The sequence below is a fragment of the Elephantulus edwardii genome, unplaced genomic scaffold (assembly GCF_000299155.1).
Source record: "Elephantulus edwardii isolate Elephantulus edwardi_28Jun2011 unplaced genomic scaffold, EleEdw1.0 scaffold00071, whole genome shotgun sequence".
In the NCBI taxonomy this organism is placed as follows: domain Eukaryota; kingdom Metazoa; phylum Chordata; class Mammalia; order Macroscelidea; family Macroscelididae; genus Elephantulus; species Elephantulus edwardii.
In genome coordinates, this window is record NW_006399821.1 from 8834035 (window position 1) to 8854513 (window position 20479).

The window sequence follows — 20479 nt, forward strand, 5'->3', positions numbered from 1 at the left end:
GGTTCTCAATTCTATTCCATTGATCTATGTGTCTGTCATTGTACCAGCATCATGCTGTCTTGACTACCACGGCAGTGTAGTAGGATTTTAAATCAGGGAGTGAGAAGATAAATTTTAATAAACTGTAAATCTCCACTTAAGCCTTCTTAAAATCAAACAGTTTAGCTTAACTTTGTATACCATTGAGTCAGAACTGACCATCTTATAGTGGGTTTTCAAAGGCAGTAAATGCACAGAAGGAGATTGCCCATCTCCCTTCAAGCATCTGGTGTGGATTGACACAATGTCCTTTGCAGTGGGTTCTTGTGCGTCAGGAATTGTGAGGATGGGACAGGATAGAACAGGGTTTTCAGGTGTTTTGTTCATAGGGTCACTGTGAATCATACTTAACGGCACCTAACAACAAGATTATTTGCCCTGAGTATTATGCGTCTCCTAAGATCTGTCTATATGGGATCAAACAGAAGCTTAAGGGATATGATGGGAATCATGTATTTCAAACACTAAAAGTTACATATTTAATTAAAAAGCAATTTTTTTTAAAGCCTTGAAGACTTTGATGTAGAGGAAGAAGATGAAGAAGCCCTTATAGAACAGAGAAGAATACAAAGACAGGCAATTGTTCAAGTATGTGATTTTGTTAAATTTTCATCACTTTCTTTATAAAATAATCACTATTCTAGTAAAGGGATCATGCATTCACTTAACAGAAAAGTAACCTACTGTTACTTTTGAAGTTGAATAGGTTAAAAAAAAATTCTTTGTGAGATTTTTTCTTCAGTTTTTAAAGCTGAAAGTTACAGTTCTGATAAAAAGTTTTTTATAAGTCTTAAGTTTGTAGCGTTTTTCATAGTTAGTAGACAAGTAGACTCTTCATAAGTGAATATAATAAAAACATTGAAGGAAATTAAGTTAGCCAAAACAAATTCATTCATGTTGCTGTGTTAGACTGTGAACCTACTTTAGCATCTGAGAAAATAATGGCAAATTTATTTTATAATAGCAAGTACATCTACTTAAATAGACTATCTCAATTTTAGTATTGAGTTAGAGCTAAATAAATAGCACAGTTGGGTGGAGAAGAATGTTATGGAAAATCCTCACAGTCACTTAATTAAAAGTTGCAGCTTTTACAAAGTCATCAACTCTTTGCTAGCCATCCTGTGATAAAGCCATGGCTCATTTGTGGGCAGTTCTTGTAAAGGGAATCTCATCAGGACTTTTTTCTTTGAATAGGAAGGCAAGTGATGGAGTTAAAAGAATTATCAAAATGATGAAAATCTGTTTGGTTACAATATGGATACACATACAAAAAGAAATAGCCATGACAGCTCACATAATGCATGTAATAAACCAGAGAATCAGATGTCAGTAATTTCATAGTGAACAAAAGATATTGATGAGAAGACTTGCTGTTTATATCTTTACAAGAGCCCATTGGAAATTCTCAGGGGAATCTTTGTTGTTTTTTTTTTATTTTTTGGACACTGATGAAATTGTGATTAACTGATTTCCCTGAAGACTTGGTTGAATCTTCTTTTCTTGTCTAGGTCCACAATCCCATATCTCTAACCCTTGGGGCCATATGTTCTTCAGATCTCAGAATTTTTTTGTGCTGCAGAGAAGTAATATAGTGCATGTATGTATATTATTTAACTCCATTAGTGAGATTAGAGCAGCGCCCCATAGTTAAGCACATGAGTGTTTCTCAGTAAGATATACCCTTAGAGCTTCGTAACACTGAAAATAACCCCTCACATCTAGTCAGTTTTTGCCACCTGAGGACTTTCGTGCACCAAACAAAAGAAAAACTTAATCAGAGCTTTGTGGATTCTGTGAGGGACTGTGGGTCTGATTCAACTCAAGGTAGTAATACCACTAACTTAACATTTTTTATATTATTAGACACTTGTGTACTTTCATTATTTCCATATGCAAACTAATAAACAGCATGAGATTTCATTAAAATAATACTATGTTATTATTACAGAAATATAAATATCTTGCTGAAGATAGCAATTTGTCTGTGCCATCTGAACCGAGTAGTCCTCAGAGCAGTACTCGTACACGATCACCTTCTCCAGATGATATCTTGGAACGTGTAGCTGCTGATGTCAAAGAGTATGAACGAGAGAATGTTGATACATTTGAAGCCTCAGTAAAAGCCAAGCATAATCTCATGACAGTTGAACAAAATAATGGTAAGGTTTTTGTTTTAATATTATTAGCATGTTTTTAACAGAATTTTTAGCTGTATAATGACTGACCTTATTTGGGGTTGGGGAAAGATGAAAACAATACTCTGGTAAATATTACAATAACATTTTATTAAATATACCTAATGAATGTGCTTATCAAGATATTTCATTAGTTGATGGATACCTGATAGTATACTGAACTGTCATGGTAGCCATACCATTCTGTATTTTGCTCAAATTTAAAATAAAGTAAATCTCAACTGTGATTTCAGTATGCCCATAAACACTTGAGCTTCCTTATCATACTTAACAAAATTGATCATTTTAAATGTTGTCTAAAACCTATTTCTGTTGGTATGTTTGAATCAGATAATGAAACAGGATGCACACATTGCATTTTTGAGGTATATAATAGGGACATGTATATAGTTCAATTTTAGTTTTTAATCATTTCACTACCTTCATTTACTTGGAGAATATGAGGCTGGCTTGCAATTGCTCTCCCCAATTTTGAATAATTTCCTCTCCAGCATTTTTTTGCAAACTTCAGTGGTTTCAGTAGATAAAGGTTTAATTTTTTGGCAAGACCATTGTATAGGTGATACTGCGTTATTTGTTTCATAATAGGTAGCACAGATGCATGCTTTTGCTAATGCTGTGCACATGTGAGTCAGAAATAACCTTCCAGTGGGTTTTCAGAAGCAGTAAATTGCGCAGATTTCCCATCTTTCTCCAGCAGAGAACTGTATACTTTTTGGTAGCACAACTGCTTATTATTAAGCCAGCAGAGCTTTGTTAGTCCATCTGGTTGAGGATCTTCCTTTCACTGACCTTCCATGTTTCTAAGCAATATGTCCTTTTCCAAAGAATAGTCTCTCCTACTAATATGTCTAAAGTATGAGAGATGAAGCTTTATCATCTTTGCCATCAAGGAGCACTCTGGCTGCACCTTCTTTAAGACATATAAGTGTTTGTCTTTTTGAAGTCAGTTGGACATAACAACATTCTTCTCCAGCACCACTACACCTCGAAAGCGTCAGTAATTCTTTTGTTATCCTTACTCATTGTCCAGCTTTCAAATGTATAGCTAGTGATGGACAAGACCATGGCCTGAAGCAGGCACACCTTAGTCTTCAAATTGACATCATTGCTCCTCAATAATTTGGAGAGGTCCCTAATTGCAGACTTTCTCAGTGTAGTACATCTCCTGATCTGACAGCTGGTAGCAGGAGTGTTGATTGTGGATCCAAGTAAGATGAAGTTCTTGACCGTTTCATTCTTTTCTCCATCTCTCATGATGTTGCCTCTCATTCCAGTGGTGAGAATTTTTGTTTCTTGATTTTAACATATGATCCATATTAAAAGCTGTAGTCTTTGATCGTTGGCAGCAAATATTTCAAAAGTCCTCACTTTTCAACAAAAAATTTGTGTCATCTGCATAAAACACTCGTTGCGTCTTCTTCCTATCCTAAGTTTTTTCTTATTTGCTCAGCATGCGGATTGAATAGTTAAGGAGAGAGTATATAGCCCTGATGCACACCTTTCTTAATTTTAAACCTTTCAAGCATTCTCTTGCTCTTATCATACAATAGCCTAGGTTTAGGTATGAGTTTTATGAGCACAATTAAAGTATGTTGGAATTCCCACTCTTCTCAATGTTAGGCATAATTTTTTGCAATCCATGCACTCAGATAACTCTTTATAGCTAATACAGAACAAATATATATATATATATTCTTGTATTCTTTATACTTTTAGCCATGATCGATCTGACATCAGCAAGGACATCCTTGGTGCCATAGCCTCTTCTGAATCCTACTTGGGTATTGCTCAAGCTGTTTTTGAGTGATCTTCATTAGTATTTTTTGTTTGCATGTTACATGAATGATATAGACAGTTTCCACATTCATTGAATCACCTTTTCAGCAAATATTTCCAACAAAAATTGGAGAACAAAATTAAATCTCCAAGGCAAACTGTGAGCATGTCCAGGCTGTATGTCTGTTGAAACATGTGTTTTTGGTATCTCATTGATTCCTGGGGCTTTATTCTTTACCAGTGACTTTAGTGCAGCTTGACCTTCTTCCTTTCTTACATTGGCTTCTGATCATAATTGAAATATTCCATGTCGACCACTTCTTTTTGGTACAGTGATTCTATGTATTCTCTCCATCTTCTTTTGATGTTTCCTGGATCATTCAGAATTTTTCCCATAACATCTCTACTGCAACTTGAGGCTTAAATTTCTTTTTAATTCTTTCACCTTGAGAAATCCCCCCCGCCCCCCCATCAATGCCAATGTCAGACAGGTAACATACCGACTTCATAACAAGGAGTTCTTTTTTATTTTACAATTCCAGCTCGTACATTCTGTTAGAATACTTTTCTTTCTTTTTGAGCTACTCTTTGAAATCTCTTTAACTTTAGCATGTCTAACCTTTGGCTTCTTGATGCTCTAATGTTGTTTTCAGAGTCTCTTCTGATAGCCATTTTGGTTTTATTTTCCTCTTGTCTTTGTAATGACCTTTTATTCTCTTCATAGATAATATCCTTGACATTATCACACAGTGCAGTTCATCTAGTCTTCAGTCTTTGGTTTTCTAGGCTTCAGACCTTTTCTAAAGATGATTTTTACATTCAGATTGGTTAGACTCAGAATTATGTTTTGATTCTTGTGTTTTCATTTTCTTAAGCCTTGATTTGAACTTGCATGTTGATGATATTTACCACAGTCAGCACCTGGTCTGGTTTTCACTGCTAATTATGAGCGTTTCCATTTCTTACAGATGTGGTCATTCTGCTTGCCAGTGTGTATAGTTGTCTTGTTGTGTGGGCATTATTAAAATAAAACACAGCTTTCCAATATACAGTATCCCTCCAACTCTTCCCCTTGCACAGCCACTGATAATCATTTATTTTGACCATTTTTATTAGGGAGATCTTTAAAGTTCTTAAAATGAGACTTCTTTTTTACTCTGGGAACCTCTCTGAATTATTCACATAAACCTATAAAAGACATTTCTACCTTTTTGGTTGCCTGAAAATGTAGTTTCTATAAATGTGACTGGCTTCTTTTTATTGAATAATGTTTAGAATTGACTAGAACTGATGCTCTAGCAATTTCCAGTGTTGGCCATGAAGTTTTGGTTGTTGTCGTTGTTGGGATTTTTATTGTTTAGGAGTTGTCCTGCCAACACAAGGCACATAGTTCTAACCCACCATTTGTTCCGAGGGAGAAAGACCAGCAGTCTTACCCTCATTTGATTTACTGCTTTGAGAACCTGCTGGAGGGTCAGCTGTGACCTGGTTCTGACTTGATGGTATCTCTACAGCAGTAGTACTGTGTAGTTGATGTGTTTGAAACCATGGCTGACATTTTTCTCCTGGAAACTCAATTTGTTGGTTTGTCATCCATTGTTGGGATGATTGGTTTCTTACATTCTTTAGACAGCCCAACACTTTTAGTGATTTTTTTTTTCAGAGAAGGTCAGCATTTTTTTTAACACAGTGTTAGTAAATAAGAATTTATAAATATTTTAAACTTAATGTTCTTAACGCTGAACTCTGAGGATATAGAGAAGAAACTGCCATGAAATGTATCAGTGTATGTATTTGATTGTGTTCCACAAAAGCAAGGTGCTAAGTGTAACAGTTCTGTTCTCATACAGTGGGATAGCAGGTCACAGAAATGAAAGATTGTTCATGCTTTGTGTATCTTGCCCTAAAATGAAAATTATCTATCTCTCTCCTTTTGAAGTCCTTGGATGATGCATTTAACATACTTTTGTAAAATATGCATGCATTGTGTGTCATTATTTGCAAAAAATAGGATAAGTACTTGAATAACCCAAAGTTTAGGAGTTCAGACTCACCCAGAGGTCACTTCAGAAAGGTAGATCTAGTGATTGGCTTCCCAGTGGGCTCAGCCTTGAAAAACCCTCTGGATCTGTTTACTTTGCATACATGGGATTGCTTTGAGTGGATCAATCCATGACTGGATGGCAAATCATTATCATATAATTACTGATCTGTTTTTATTTGAAACTTTTATAGATATATGCACACTGGTATTATTAACGATATTATGTGTATGGTATGTAATTTGAGATTTCAATTCCTTTTGCCCTTAGTATAGTGTTACACTTCTGTTTTAAAGTCATTTGTAATACTTCTGTGTTTAGTAGGTTGGTTTATTTCTGTTTGCTTTTGAGTTTAGAATTTCTTTTAAAAATTAAGACATTTAGGTGGTTCACATGTCAGAGTTTTAAAATGAGTTATCTTTTACCATTTTATAAAGTTTGTGATATATTTTGTGTAGGTTTCTTTTTGGTATTTGTATCTGCCTCTGCAGAAAGAGTAGTACTGTCCATACTCAGGAGGAAAAGTTTGCAGCATTTTTACAACCATTTAATTTTAATTATTTTCCTACTAGCATATTAATTTAATGAACGGAGTATTACTGTTAGAGCTTTAGGTTTTCTAATGTTGGCCTTCAAGTAAAAAGTAATTTTTATCTTAATTGTTTCACTAAATTAAATGTTACTTTTTGTACTCATGAGAGAAAAAAAAATCTTAAATAGCTGTTAGTGATTCTTGGTTTTGGTTTCATTTGTATCTGTTGATTTTTCAAATTCTAATTCCTTTCAAGGCTCATCTCAGAAGAAGCTGCTGGCACCTGATATGTTTACAGAATCTGATGACATGTTTGCAGCATACTTTGATGTAGGTAATTTTAGAGTTGTAAAAACTATTTATAGTATACAATTAAAGGGAAACGTGTATGTCACAGACATATGGATGAACATGTATCTTGAGAGAAAGATAAAGTAAATGTAATACATGTTAGTGGTTGGACAGTTTGGGAGAAAGTTACCTTGGGTAGTCTTTTGTCAACTAACTTTTAAGATTGAAATTTGGTAAACTTTTTAAAGTATTTTAAAAGCCTCTTTGAGTTTAACAGAACAATTTGATAATGCCATAAGTTACACATGGAATGACTTAAAGGGTGGTTTGTTCTTTTTAAAAGTCTTTCTCATGTTCACATACTATTGTGTGTGATAGAATCGTAGTAGCAGCAGCTGTAATAGTAGTTACATGAGATAAGATCATATAAATATTTTTCAGGCTTTAGTAAGAATGAGATCTAGTTCTGGCTTCTGTATTTGTAGACATATTCTGTATTCTAGATGTATTCTGTATTCAAGACATACTAGAATGTATTAGAATTTTTTTGAAAAGTTGGAGAACTACATAAGGAGTAGAATTAGAACTTTTGATCAATAACCTATTAATCAGTAGTATTTTTCTCGAAAAGGGTTAAACTTCAAATGTGTAGGCCATTTTTATTATGTATTTATAATTCCATAAAAATTAGACTTTAAAATTGAAGAGATAAATTATTTAACACCTATTTGTGTGTTGCACACAAACACCAAAAAATAGTTGGGGTAAGAAGGGATGAAATAGTTACCCAGTTATGTACCAGCACCTGTAATGTGCCTGTGTGACATTGAAGAATCTTATTGGAAGTCGATGTGTAATGAAGATTCTTCAACATTACTATTTATTCAGTATTTTTAATATTCCTATATCTTGACTGATGCAGGTAATACTTTGTACGTATTGGGGAAAGAATGAATGACACCTCCTATTGATAGACTAGTGGTAGAAATTGATGGGTTAGAGAGTTAAAGCCTAGTTTTCTACCGATTGTTGTTAACAAGGAGCTCCGGGTCTCAATGGGGAGAACGTTTGGCTGCTAACCAAAAGGTTGATAGTTCAGGTGCATCAGACACACCACAGAGGAATGATGAGGCAGTTTGCTGATGTAAAGCTTTTACAGCGTTGATAATTCCATGTTCTCCTCTGCCACAAGATTGCATTACTATAGAAAAGAAATTACTTTTTCTTATTTTGAGATTTTCTCTTCATTTATACTATCTTAATTAGAGAACTGATGACATAGTCCATAGGGAGTTATGCCACTAATCCAAACACCATGTCTCTCTAACTGTGTAGTTTATAGCCTGCGGAAAGGTCAACTCTGAGTGGACTCTGACTTTATGGGATAGAGAATAGTAGTTGTGTGTTGTAAATCTGAGTGGAAGGAAATTTACCATCTTTCTCTTTGAAAGCAATTGATAGATTTAAACTACCTGCCTTTGGGTTCATGGTGCCTCCCAACCATTCAGCCTTCGGTGTTCCCTTGAGAGTAGTAGTGATACTGCCTTAAGTCTATTCCTAAAGTCTCATTTTTTATTTTCCTGCATATTGTTGTGCTTTCATAATCATGTATTAATGATGTTGCATTTACTTAGTAGTATCACAAAAAGCAAATTGGGCTTGGTATTGTTGAATCATTGCTGACTCATAGAGGCCCTTCATTAGGTTTCCAAGGCTGTAACTCTTAACGTGAGTAGATTGCTCGTTTTTCCTATGGAGTTGCTGACGGAGTCAAACTAATGGAGACTTTTGGTTAACAACACAACTATGGACTATGCTACCAGAGTGCTTACGTAGTAATAGCTTATTTAATGTTAAGATGATTTTATTAAAATACAGTTTCTTTTCTTTTTTTCTTAAGCGCTTGTCTGATTCAATACCATTATTAACATACTGTCTTAATTTCAGAGTGCTCGTCTTCGGGCTGCTGGCATTGGCAAAGATTTCAAAGAGAATCCTAACCTCAGGGACAACTGGACTGATGCAGAAGGCTATTACCGTATGTAGAAATTTTTTTATAATTACAGTTCATTATAAACTCTTACAAATGCTTTTGCTTGATGCAGTCCCCCATTGTTGAACTCTTGCAAACCCATACCACAGTGCCATCATTTAAAACATGTGGTACATTCTTGCAGCCACATGAACTCATTTGTATTCTAGGAAGCAGCCCAGAAGCATTACAAATTAAAACGAATTAAAGACTTGATGTACAATTTAAATCTGTTCAAAGTTAATTTCAGCCATAAAGTAATCCTCCAGAATGAAGAAGTATGCAACTTGCTCATCTTAATCTGAAACCATGTAGGGTAAAAAGGGAAGCCACTGACTGGGAAAAAGTAATCTGAAACCATGAAAAACAGCAAGGACTTGGGATGCTAGTCATGCAGGACTACAGTTGAAAACACTTCAGTGAACACATTTCTTCCCTTCTCAGTGTTAAGATCATCAATTGATTAAACCCAGCCTGTTACTGTCTATTTGGTTCCAACTAACATTGATCCTATAGAAGGGCCCCAGAGGCTTTCCACAGCTACAATCTTTACATACCTTTTTTCCTGCTGAGTGACTGGTTGGTCCAAACTACCAACTTTTCATTCATGCTTAGCCACTGTGCCACCAGGGCAGTTGAATGTGCAGTTTATAACCAAATTAGATCTGTTTTGAATCTCTGAGCACATAATACGTATTTGACACAATTTTTAAATGATTGCACTGTTTCCTACATTCTAATTTTTTACTGTCTAATAGTTTTATTTAGTGATTTGTTTGTATTACGGTGAACATTCCAGTTTTTCCATTTACTTTTCAGGTGTGAACATAGGTGAAGTCCTCGATAAACGTTACAATGTTTATGGCTACACCGGTCAAGGAGTATTCAGTAATGTTGTACGAGCCAGAGATAACGCCAGAGCCAACCAGGAGGTGGCTGTAAAAATCATCCGAAATAACGAGCTCATGTATGTTTATAGAGCAAATGCAAGTGAATTTTTAGTCACACAGATTTTCACAAATGAACATGCTTTTATTTAAATGTGCCATTTTAAAAAATGTAGCACAGTTTGTACAAAACATTGTCCAAATTGACTGAAGCAACTATTTTTTTAATTTTCATACTGTCACCTATTTCATTTTATAACAATACATTATCATTTTATAATGTCATTATTTACAGTGTACTATAGAAACCTCACTGTACTCTCCCTTGCCCTTCATCCTACCTGTTCATTGGCTTATCTTTCCTCCTTCTTCTGTCCCTGTTAGCTTTCCTCAATTGTTTGAATCTGTGGATAAGCCTTCCCTTATTTTCTTTTTTCTTTTTTTCCTCACTTCCCTTCCCCTTATTCTATCATCATGTCCTGTTCCAGATAATTCATTGCAGTACACATAACTGTTTGAGATTCTTTCAAAGATACTTTTTTTAAAAAATAAAATTTTCATTTTATACTGGCTTGCTTACAAAGTTGGTATACATTGTTTTTCACACTGGACCTCTGGAATTTCCTTTACCCACCCCTCCACCCATCACATGGTACCACCCTATGATTATCTGAAAAGATAGGGAAATGGTAGGTATACATTAATAGTGATTGATTTTGCAAAACTTAGTGTACATAAATTATTGTATGAAGGAACATGTGTAAAGCACAGTGTACATAAGTTTTGACCCAATTTTCCTGTTTTATTTCAGGCAAAAAACTGGTTTAAAAGAACTTGAATTCTTGAAAAAACTTAATGATGCTGATCCTGATGACAAATTTCATTGTTTGCGACTCTTTAGACACTTCTATCACAAACAGCATCTCTGTCTCGTATTTGAACCTCTCAGGTACAGTGTCAATTTTAAACTAAAATTTTTGTTGTATCATCCCTCGTCATTACATGCCATCAAGTCAACTATGACTTGTGACCCTAAGCACAATAGTCCTGAATCCTGCTCTATCCTGAGCCATTCCCACTGTCTGTAAGACCTACCCTCTTTACCCCGGTTACTCTGTAAGTCCATCTCACCTGGGGTATTCCTCTCCTGCATTGTCTCTCCATTCTTTTAAGCATATTAATAGGATGTGCTATAAAGACTAGTCTGTCCTGGTAACATGCCCAAAGTATGTGAGATGGAGCCTCAAAATCTTTGTCTCCAAGGAGCAGCTTGGTTTCACTATGTCTTAGACATAGCTCCTCTTGACAGTCCATGCCAGCCTTGTTTTGGAAAAATGCCATGATAGGTTTTCTGGATAGTTCATACTCTGTTGTTACATGCTGTCTAGGTAGAACCGAATGCTTTTTTTAATCTCTGGTGACCTAGTGGTAAGAAACTGTACCGTAATCCCTAAGGCATGCAGTTTGAATCCATCAGCTGCTCTGTGAGAGAAGGACGGGCAGTCTCCTCCCATACAATTAACTGCCTCTGAAAACCCACTGGAGGGTCAACTATGAATCGATTTCTAACTTGACACCACATACCACCCAACCAATACTAATTTTTGTTTTTAACTTTTCGTTAGAACTTGGCATTCATTTATGTATGACATAATTGACTGCATACTGTGTGTCAGGATCTATAAAGGCAAACAGAAAAGCGTAGGTTAAATAAGGATATGAAGAAAATCATGCAGACAGAAATAGGACTTTGATCTTTACTGTTATTGCTTTCCCTGGTGTGTTTTCACATGCAAACCCATTCTAAAAGAGTATGAGTTATACTGTATATATACCTTCTATTAATTATGACAGTTTTGTCTTGGAAAATTTTATTTTGAAATGTACATAGAATTTCATATACGTTGATTTCAGTTAATCAAACTGTAAGAGTTCTTGAACTGTGTATTTTTATTCTTTTTTTTTTTGTATTTTTATTCTTAAACGTATTTCAACATTAAGCATGAAAATGTTGTTACTTTATTTCCTTATTGCATTCTAACCTCTAATTTATTTTTTCCCCTCTCTTAAAAGTATGAATTTGCGAGAAGTATTAAAAAAATATGGTAAGGATGTTGGTCTTCATATTAAGGCTGTAAGATCCTATAGTCAGCAGTTGTTCTTGGCATTGAAACTCCTTAAAAGATGCAATATCCTACATGCAGATATAAAGCCAGACAATATCTTGGTAAGTTAAGCACCTGGAGTATTATATATACCTATACCTCTTCTTTTCAGCAGTATGAGTTTTACTCAGAAGTGGTCCTCTAGGAATGACATCTTTAGAAGCACAGTATGGCATATTGATTGTTCAGTATTGAGTGTCTATACCAGTTTTTACCTTTTTTGGAAATTCAAGCGTGACATATTATGGAAAAGTATGCAGAATGAGAAAATATACTCTTATCCCAATTTTATATAATTTTGCTTGGGGTGGTGGTAGTAGTGGTAGTGGTTTTCTTAAAAACTCCATGAATGTTTTAACTTGAGCTGTTTGAGTTAGTGCAAAATAAAGATACAAGTTGAGAGTAGAAGAAATCAGTAATTATGTAGAACATTATAAATAATTAACATCACTGACTCACCAACTTCATAGTTGATTTTATTCTACTTTTTAATTTTAATTGTAAAATGTACCAAATATATAAAAGATAAATAATTATGCAAGGGTCATAAACTTCTAAAAGCCAGGCTTCTCAGAAAATAAAAACTCCATTTCCCCTTTATAGAGAACACTGGAAAAAGTTATAGGCTGCACCCTGCTAAGGGAGGAAACTTAGGAGAACCAGAAAAGCAAAGTGAGCCCTTCAAATTCTGGGTCTCACAAGGTTCACTGGAGAGGCTTTTCTTTTTAAACTTCTCCTTTTCTTCAGTTAATGTTTAAGTACTACATGTTACCACATGGAACTGTATGTTTTCCCTTCTTCCTCAGGAAGAGAAAAATAGACCTAAGAGACAACATAAAATTGATGTCTGTTAATGGATATTCAAAGCATTTAGCTCATTATTTCAGCCATCCCTTTGATAGGAATACTACTTGGAGGGAATAGAAGTTAACAAAACAACCAAAAGTGCATGTGAATGTGCATGATATTTTTAAGAACTCGAGGCATTTTAATCAGGCCGAAGAAATTCTAATTTTAACATGCTTTCCCCCACCCCCCCGAGTATGAAACTGTACCCTACTTTTAAATAGCTGAATGCAGCTTAAAGTACTTTCCCATTTTAAGGTAATTTTTTTTCTAATCTTCAAACTAAAGAGGATAGCTATTAATGTGGTACGTAAAAAGAATAATTTCTGTTACTAGATAATTGTACACATGCTATCTATAATAAAGTAGTGCCCAGTGTGGCCAAGTTTCATGACATCCAGTAGAAGGTGTCTGGTGTTAACTGAAAGTGATCTGTTTCATTGGGGTGGGAATAATAAGTTCAAGTCCCAACTCGGAATTTGTATGTGTCTCTTTTAAAGGGGGGAAGGGACTCTGGAATGTGAATTGTCTTCACTTGTTAATCCTGAACATGCCTCTGACTCATGAGTGGCAGCAGCCATGGGAGCAGCTCCAGCCTTTCTCAGCAGATGTCACTGTTACTGTGTATGTTGACATATTTACAAAGGAAAAAGGAAACAATGACTAATAGAACTTCTTTATCAGTTTTACTGAATATACTTAACCTTTTCTTAACTAATCTTTTTTTGTATTTGAGATTTAATATTTTTTTTAAATTTGAAGGGATTGCTAAATTTGGGATGTTCTGCAGCTTCAAAAGGAAGGAATTTATTTGTTCTTTTGGCAGAATTTAATCTGAATCCTCATATTTTTGTTGCCATCATAAAATCCAACAACTTGAAAGTAGTTTGTCTTATTTTAATGAATGTCATTCTATTCCTTTAAATTGTAGCTTGATATTATGCAGGTATTCAGGGCATTTTTTAGAAGCACCTTTGCTTCAGTGATATTTTTCTCCCCCACCATTTTAAAAAATTATATTTTATCAAATTATATGAATTTGGTATTTTTTAAAAACTCATAGTAAAATATTTGATAGCTCTTAAATTTTTATAATTAGAAAAGTTACTTAGTAAAAAGAAACAGAAGAGGAATGTTAAAACGACTTTATTCACAGTATTGGAGTTCATAAAACTTCTCAAAGCCAATAATTTCTGTCTTTGTAAATATATATATATTGAATTAAATTTTCTTGTAATTTATTTTGCAGGTTAATGAATCAAAAACTATCTTAAAACTTTGCGATTTTGGATCTGCATCACATGTCGCAGATAACGATATAACACCATACCTTGTCAGTAGATTTTATCGTGCTCCTGAAATCAGTAAGTGTCTCAGCTTGTTGTTTGATGTGGGCAAGCATAGGCAGTGGATTTATGTATTAAATGGGGGCTTTTGTTTTCTCCCTTTTATCTTTGATGAGCCTGATTAAAACCTATACCAAAGATGAGATGGACAAAGAAAAGGTGGATTTTTTTTTTCCTTTGCCTCTGGTAAGAGTTAGTGGGAAAGACCATGCTATTATTTATCAAACTGAGGTATTAAAATGGCAGTTTTTCTCTAAGCATCATCATCCCTCTATTTGTGAAAATAATGATTGATTATTGTACTCATGTATTAAAATTGTTTTGTTTTTAGTTATAGGTAAAAGCTATGATTACGGTATAGACATGTGGTCTGTAGGGTGTACCTTATATGAACTTTATACTGGAAAGATTTTATTTCCTGGCAAAACCAATAACCATATGTTGAAGCTAGCCATGGATCTCAAAGGAAAAATGCCAAATAAGGTAAGACATTAGCATAAGCTCATTCTTTTTATGTTCTTACTAGTAATTTATTTGCTAATGGGCTGCTGACACTTTGAAAACAAACAGAACCCTTCAAAATCATTGTTGTTGAGACCAACTCATAGCTGACCCTTCAGTGTGCTTTCTGAAAACTGAAAATTAAATAAGAAAAGCCTGCACATCATTCTTTACTATAGCTTTGGGTTAGCTGCATAACTCCCTTGGGATTAGGCTACTTTAAAATACTTTTATTTTTGTTTTGCTTATTTGAGTGGCTACTGTGATACCTGCAGGGAAAGAATGGGCGTTCTCCTGTGTGATAAACCGCCTTTAGAAATCCGCTGGAATTTGATCTAGGTCAGTTCTGACTCGATGGCACATAATAACTGTGATACCTTTGTTTTTTCCCCATTTCTAGTCTTTAAATCAGTGATGATAGTTAACCAAGAACTAAGACAGTAACTAAAGAAATTTTCATTGCTCTTTACCTTCTTGAATTAAGCATAATACTAGGGACTTAGAGTAAGAAGAAAATTGGTCAGGGTACATTTGTTAATATATATGACTATTTCATATTCTTATTTCCCCTTTTCTATTAATTGTCCTTTGGTGATGACTGAGAAGTAATAATATTATTGAGAGTACAACCTCATTGGTAAGAATACCAGAGATTGTCTTGGAGATAAAATGAAAAAGATGCAGATTAGGTAATGTAATGAGTGCTTGATGGTCAGAATGAATGCCTGATTATTTTAAGAAAATAGGCAGGCAGCTTATTAAAGGTATAGATTGTTTGGGAAATGAAAGTGTGAAGAAAATTCATTTGTTAGAACATCTAAGAAATTCACCTTGATAGCAGTTTCGGTTTGTATATCATGAACCAAGATCTTCAGGCATATATAAGTATCTAAATCTTGGATTTTTTTTTTCTTTCTTTAAGTTTTCTGTTTATTTACAGAATTTTCGAGAGACTTCCAAATTATTCGTCCTAGTACATCAGAAGTCTTGGATTCAAAATTTTCCTATGTTGGACTTGTTTAGAATAAGTTACACTGAAATTAGCTATGCTGTTGAATTTGTCTTTTTGAAATCTGATTTGTATCATAGTGATCTCTAGTGACCTAGTTGATAAAAAGTTGTGCTGCCAATTGAAAGGCAGATGGTTCAGATCCACCAGTTGCTCAAACGGAGGAACATAGACACATAGACGTTCTCCTCCCATGTAATTTACAAGCCTCTAGAAACATGCTGGAGGGTCAGCTATCAGAATCAATTCTGACTCAGTGCAATGAGTTAAGCTTTTTGGTACCCCTGTCACTGTTAGAGCTCTTAAAACACCATTTGCAAAATGCTGTTATGTTTCTTAACTGCCAGGAGAAAAGATTTCACTTTCCTGTATCATTCCTATTTAAGTACAAAAGTTATCCTTGATATGCTAATTGGATTAAGTCATTGCCTGAGAAAGCAGTTCCATGATAAGTAGTTACATTTGTATTAGTAGTTTCAAAGATGGTCATAAACTCTTGGGAGTGTGGATGTCTGAGATATTTTCTAGATAATAAGAAAACCACTCCAGAGTGACTTAGATCTCTTCTTACATATTAAATTGTTACAAGCCAGATTGTTTCATAACAGTTGAAAACTCAAGTTGGTTTTTTTCCCCTTTCCCTCAGATGATTCGAAAAGGTGTGTTCAAAGATCAACATTTTGATCAAAATCTCAACTTTATGTACATAGAAGTTGACAAAGTAACAGAGAGGGTAAGTCAGTTTTGTCATGTATCCTTACTCATAAATTGAATACATAGTGGTAACAGGAGAGATGTATGCTTTTAAAATGAGAAAGAAAACCTTTACAAGTAATACCTTTTCTGCTGTTGACCAATTCTTCAAATAAAACTCAATATATTATCTTTTTCTCTTAAATTGCTTTACAAGTATAATAGAGTCATCATCTTGAACCACTTTCTGGGCTGATAACACCATTCTAGAAACAAACCTGTTCATGTTACTGTCGTATAAAAATTCTTTAATTAGCTTCTTCAACACTAGACTAAATTGTCCTTATTAGAAATTCCTCCTTTGACAATAGCAGTTTTCTCCTTCCTCACTGTTCTTTATAAAGCCTACCAATCTGTAGAATTTTCTAGTAAAATGCTATGCTGTTTCAGAGCTTTTGCTCTCACAGACCTTCCTGAGCTCATCATTCATCTCCTATCTTCATTTATCTTACATCGGCTTTACTCTTAAATACTAGCTAAAATTTCATATTTTATGCCTCTTTCTATAAATTCGAAGAGAAAAATAATGCCTTTCTTATTTTGTGCCATTGTTTTTGCAGCTCTCTAACTTGGTCAGACCACTTACTAACACATCATTATATTATCCTTGTAGTTTGACTCTCTCTAGACTAAAATCTCTTCAGGCTAAAGAAAAATACAGCTAAAACAGCAGATGACTATTGTTAATTATTTTTAATGCTTTAACTGGTTTTTGCTTGTTTTCATATCATAGAATTAATTTCTGTTGTCATTGTAGTCTTTATAAACTTAAATTTAGAATGATGATCTTTTATATAAAGCATTATCATAGAACTTATTGATCTATGTTTTTGTTGTATCTTTACCAAAGTATTTTTAAGGAGACTATATAAAAGGCACAGGAAACCATGTAATGGTTTAAAATTAATAAATTATAAAAACATGTATTCTTAATTTTTAGCTTTAGACAGTCTGATTTTGAGTTACTTATGTTTTTAATGTCTTAGAGATATGCATCTTTTTTAGGAGAAAGTTACTGTCATGAGCACCATTAATCCAACTAAGGACCTCTTGGCTGATTTGATTGGGTGCCAGCGGCTTCCTGAAGACCAACGTAAAAAAGTACACCAGCTAAAGGACTTGTTGGACCAGATCCTAATGTTGGACCCAGCTAAACGAATTAGCATCAACCAGGCCCTGCAGCATGCCTTCATCCAGGAAAAAATTTAAATTAAGACGAAGAAGCTCTAAGGGTTTGCGTAATTAAATACAAAGACTGAAGAAATTTCACAGCAGTTTATTAATGTATATAAACTTATAAATAATTCTCCAGCAAATTTGAGGAAGCATGATATATTTGCATTAACACCAAGGGTGATAATTTCTTTTAGAAATGTTAGTTAATCTGTTTTGTGTCTTATGTGAAATTTCACTGTAGAACTGTTTTAATTGCCAAGGCTGCACAGAATTACAGTGCTAATGTATATGATTGCAGTTCACATAAAGACAAAAACATCTGTTATGAAATGAGTAGTAATACTGGGTGGTTGATTTGTTTTTAGCAGACTTGGCTTCAATTTGGTCTTCAGATAAAATGGCCAGCATAAATGCTGTTTATATTCACGTTTTCCTAGGTGTGTGTGTGCAGGCCACAGCAGCATGCCCTTGGTGTAGTCAGTGCCGAAAGGGGTCTGTTCCTTCTTGAGCCTGCCTGCAGGGATGGTCTCCTCTTTTAAGCAGGTTGTGTACAACATTCAGTACACTGAAGGTAAGCTAAACCATCAACATCACTGGTGTTTTAAGTTGTTATTTTATTGGAACAATTGACAAATGAGGGATAGGAGCGTTGTGGCAGAATTCCCTGCATGTGTGAAAATACCTTGTTTTTCTTTTTTGGCATTACAACTGTGGCATAGTTACAAGTTTTGTTCTGTTCATCACATTTAAAATTTGAAGAGTATGCTCTTGATGGATAGAGCGCCTTCAGTGTACTGTTTCTTATTAACTTTAATTTTTTTTAAATCAACTTGCTATAGACTTTATATACATTTTGTTAAATACAGTTCTTAGTGACAGAAACAATGTGTAGTCTTCATTTATTAATTACAAATGTTGAGGCCTCCTGAAAGCCCTTATATTTAAAGCTTAGACAACATAATGAAATTTTTAACTATTTGTATGTCATTTTGAAAGTGTACTGCTTTATGGTAAAAGTGTTTTTTTTCATTTGTTCATTGTTTTCATTATTTGTGATCATGTTGTCTTTCAATACAGGCATAAACCTTCCACTCTTGAACAAAAGCAGCTGCTTTTTAAAAGCGGTAATTGCTTCTTTACCTTTTATTTCTTTTGTAAATGAAGCTTTTCTTTAAGAATGTGACTTTAAAGTGTTGTCTATTGCATAAAACAGTTGACACTTACTGTAAAGTGAAGATTGTTCTACTGCATGTAAAGTGGACCATGCAGATTTCTGTATGTTTTCAGGATGCATCATTAGATAATAAAGTCTTTTGTGAACAAGGCATTTGTAGCCATTTTTAAAGTTTTTGTCTTCAGTGCTGGTAAGTCAGGTAAACCATAACTAGTTAAAGGCAATCTTTTTATTTTTCTTGTAAGTCATTAGCTAAAAGTATTATTTGATAAAGATAGGAATCTAGTAAAAAGTTTATCATTAGTAATTATGATCCTAATTATATCATCAAAGAAAATCTTAACAAATATTGTAGTGAGATTATTCCTGTAGGTTATGGGGTGTAACTCAGGATTTAACTAATGTTTCTGCTATTTTCTCACTTTTCCTTTTGATGGTGCGGAAAGAGAAAAAGGAAAACGGGCACAGGCCATTCACCGCCTTCTCCAAGGGTCTGATTTGCTGAGACACCAGCTTCACCTTCTTTACAAGGTTATTTCTGACAGCATGTGTAGATAAACATTTAGCAACAATTTAAAACAAAATCATGTAAATCAGCTTGGCTTTCCAACACAAAGGAATTAGTATTTTTAACATGATGGAAGAGCATTTCCAAAAAGTATATGCTATCTTTTTTATAAAATTAATGCTTGCCTCCTTGATGAATGTGGAGAATAATCAGACTTCAGGGGTTTTAAATCATATTTTTAAATTGTAAATGGGATTTTTTTATTCACCCAGGCACCTAATTACAACAAGCATGCACATTTTGGTGCATTCAAGAATGGAAAATCAGAATAGCAGCATTCTTCTGGTGGGTTTTGCTCCATTTAAAGACATGAAATGAACCACAGCCAGGAAGGTGATAGATGAGAGACTATATGCCACCTATGACCCTACAATCCATCTCCTCATGGTTTAGACTTATAAATACAAGGTGATTTTCCCCCTCAAGTAGAGTGATGCCTATTAAATAAGGCATCGTGTGTGCAGCTTTTCCACCTGAATGAAATGGGCTGTCATTTTTCCCACCATTATTTATTTGGTGATAACATGCTGCATATTCAAGTCTTTTGGAGTTATTATCACATGAAATAATAGTTACATTTTGAGGCTTCTGATGATTTTTATGGCTTCATTTTACATAATTATTAAGTAACTCCCACTAGAAAGAAAGTTCGTCTTATGCCTTCAGAACTATTACATAGTCCTTTAAAAAACAAAGTTGCTTGTTACTTGTTCTTTGTGTTTTAGGTGCAGCTCAGTGGAAGATGATGACAACCAGAAGACATGAGCTAAGGTTTCTGTCCTATAAAAGACTAAAAAATAGAACTACTCCATTTACTTTTTGTCTTAATTTTTTCATTTTCAGCATTATGATTTGGGTTCATTAAATGTTTGATATTTAGAATAGTAGTGCGTTGTGGTGTCATCTGTAAAGTGCTTGTTTATCATACTTCTTGCCTCTCCCCCCTCCCTTCCCTTTTTTTTTAAACAAAAAGAGTCAAATTCATCGATAGAAAAGACTCTTCGATGGTGAGATCCTACATATATGTGGGTTTTCAAGTTAGTGTTAAGTATTAGAAAAAACAGCCACTGCCAACATAGCATATGTCTTCAATTTTAGATCATTTCTTTTCCTTGGCTTACCTCAGTAACATTTTTTTAAG

At 34.3% G+C, this 20479-nt stretch overlaps 1 protein-coding gene across 1 annotated transcript in view; it reads left to right on the top strand.

Moving 5' to 3' along the window:
- PRPF4B (pre-mRNA processing factor 4B) overlaps positions 1-18921 on the top strand; it is a 39152-nt gene extending 20231 nt beyond the window's left edge. Inside the window, exons 5-15 of the mRNA XM_006888725.1 lie at positions 546-627; positions 1991-2201; positions 6847-6920; positions 8829-8919; positions 9733-9880; positions 10612-10749; positions 11874-12027; positions 14061-14175; positions 14489-14640; positions 16314-16400; positions 17426-18921. Coding sequence (XP_006888787.1) covers positions 546-627; positions 1991-2201; positions 6847-6920; positions 8829-8919; positions 9733-9880; positions 10612-10749; positions 11874-12027; positions 14061-14175; positions 14489-14640; positions 16314-16400; positions 17426-17629 — 1456 coding nt within the window. The 3' untranslated portion in view covers positions 17630-18921. The remainder of the gene's footprint in view (positions 1-545; positions 628-1990; positions 2202-6846; positions 6921-8828; positions 8920-9732; positions 9881-10611; positions 10750-11873; positions 12028-14060; positions 14176-14488; positions 14641-16313; positions 16401-17425) is intronic.
- The last annotated feature ends 1558 nt before the right edge of the window (positions 18922-20479 follow it).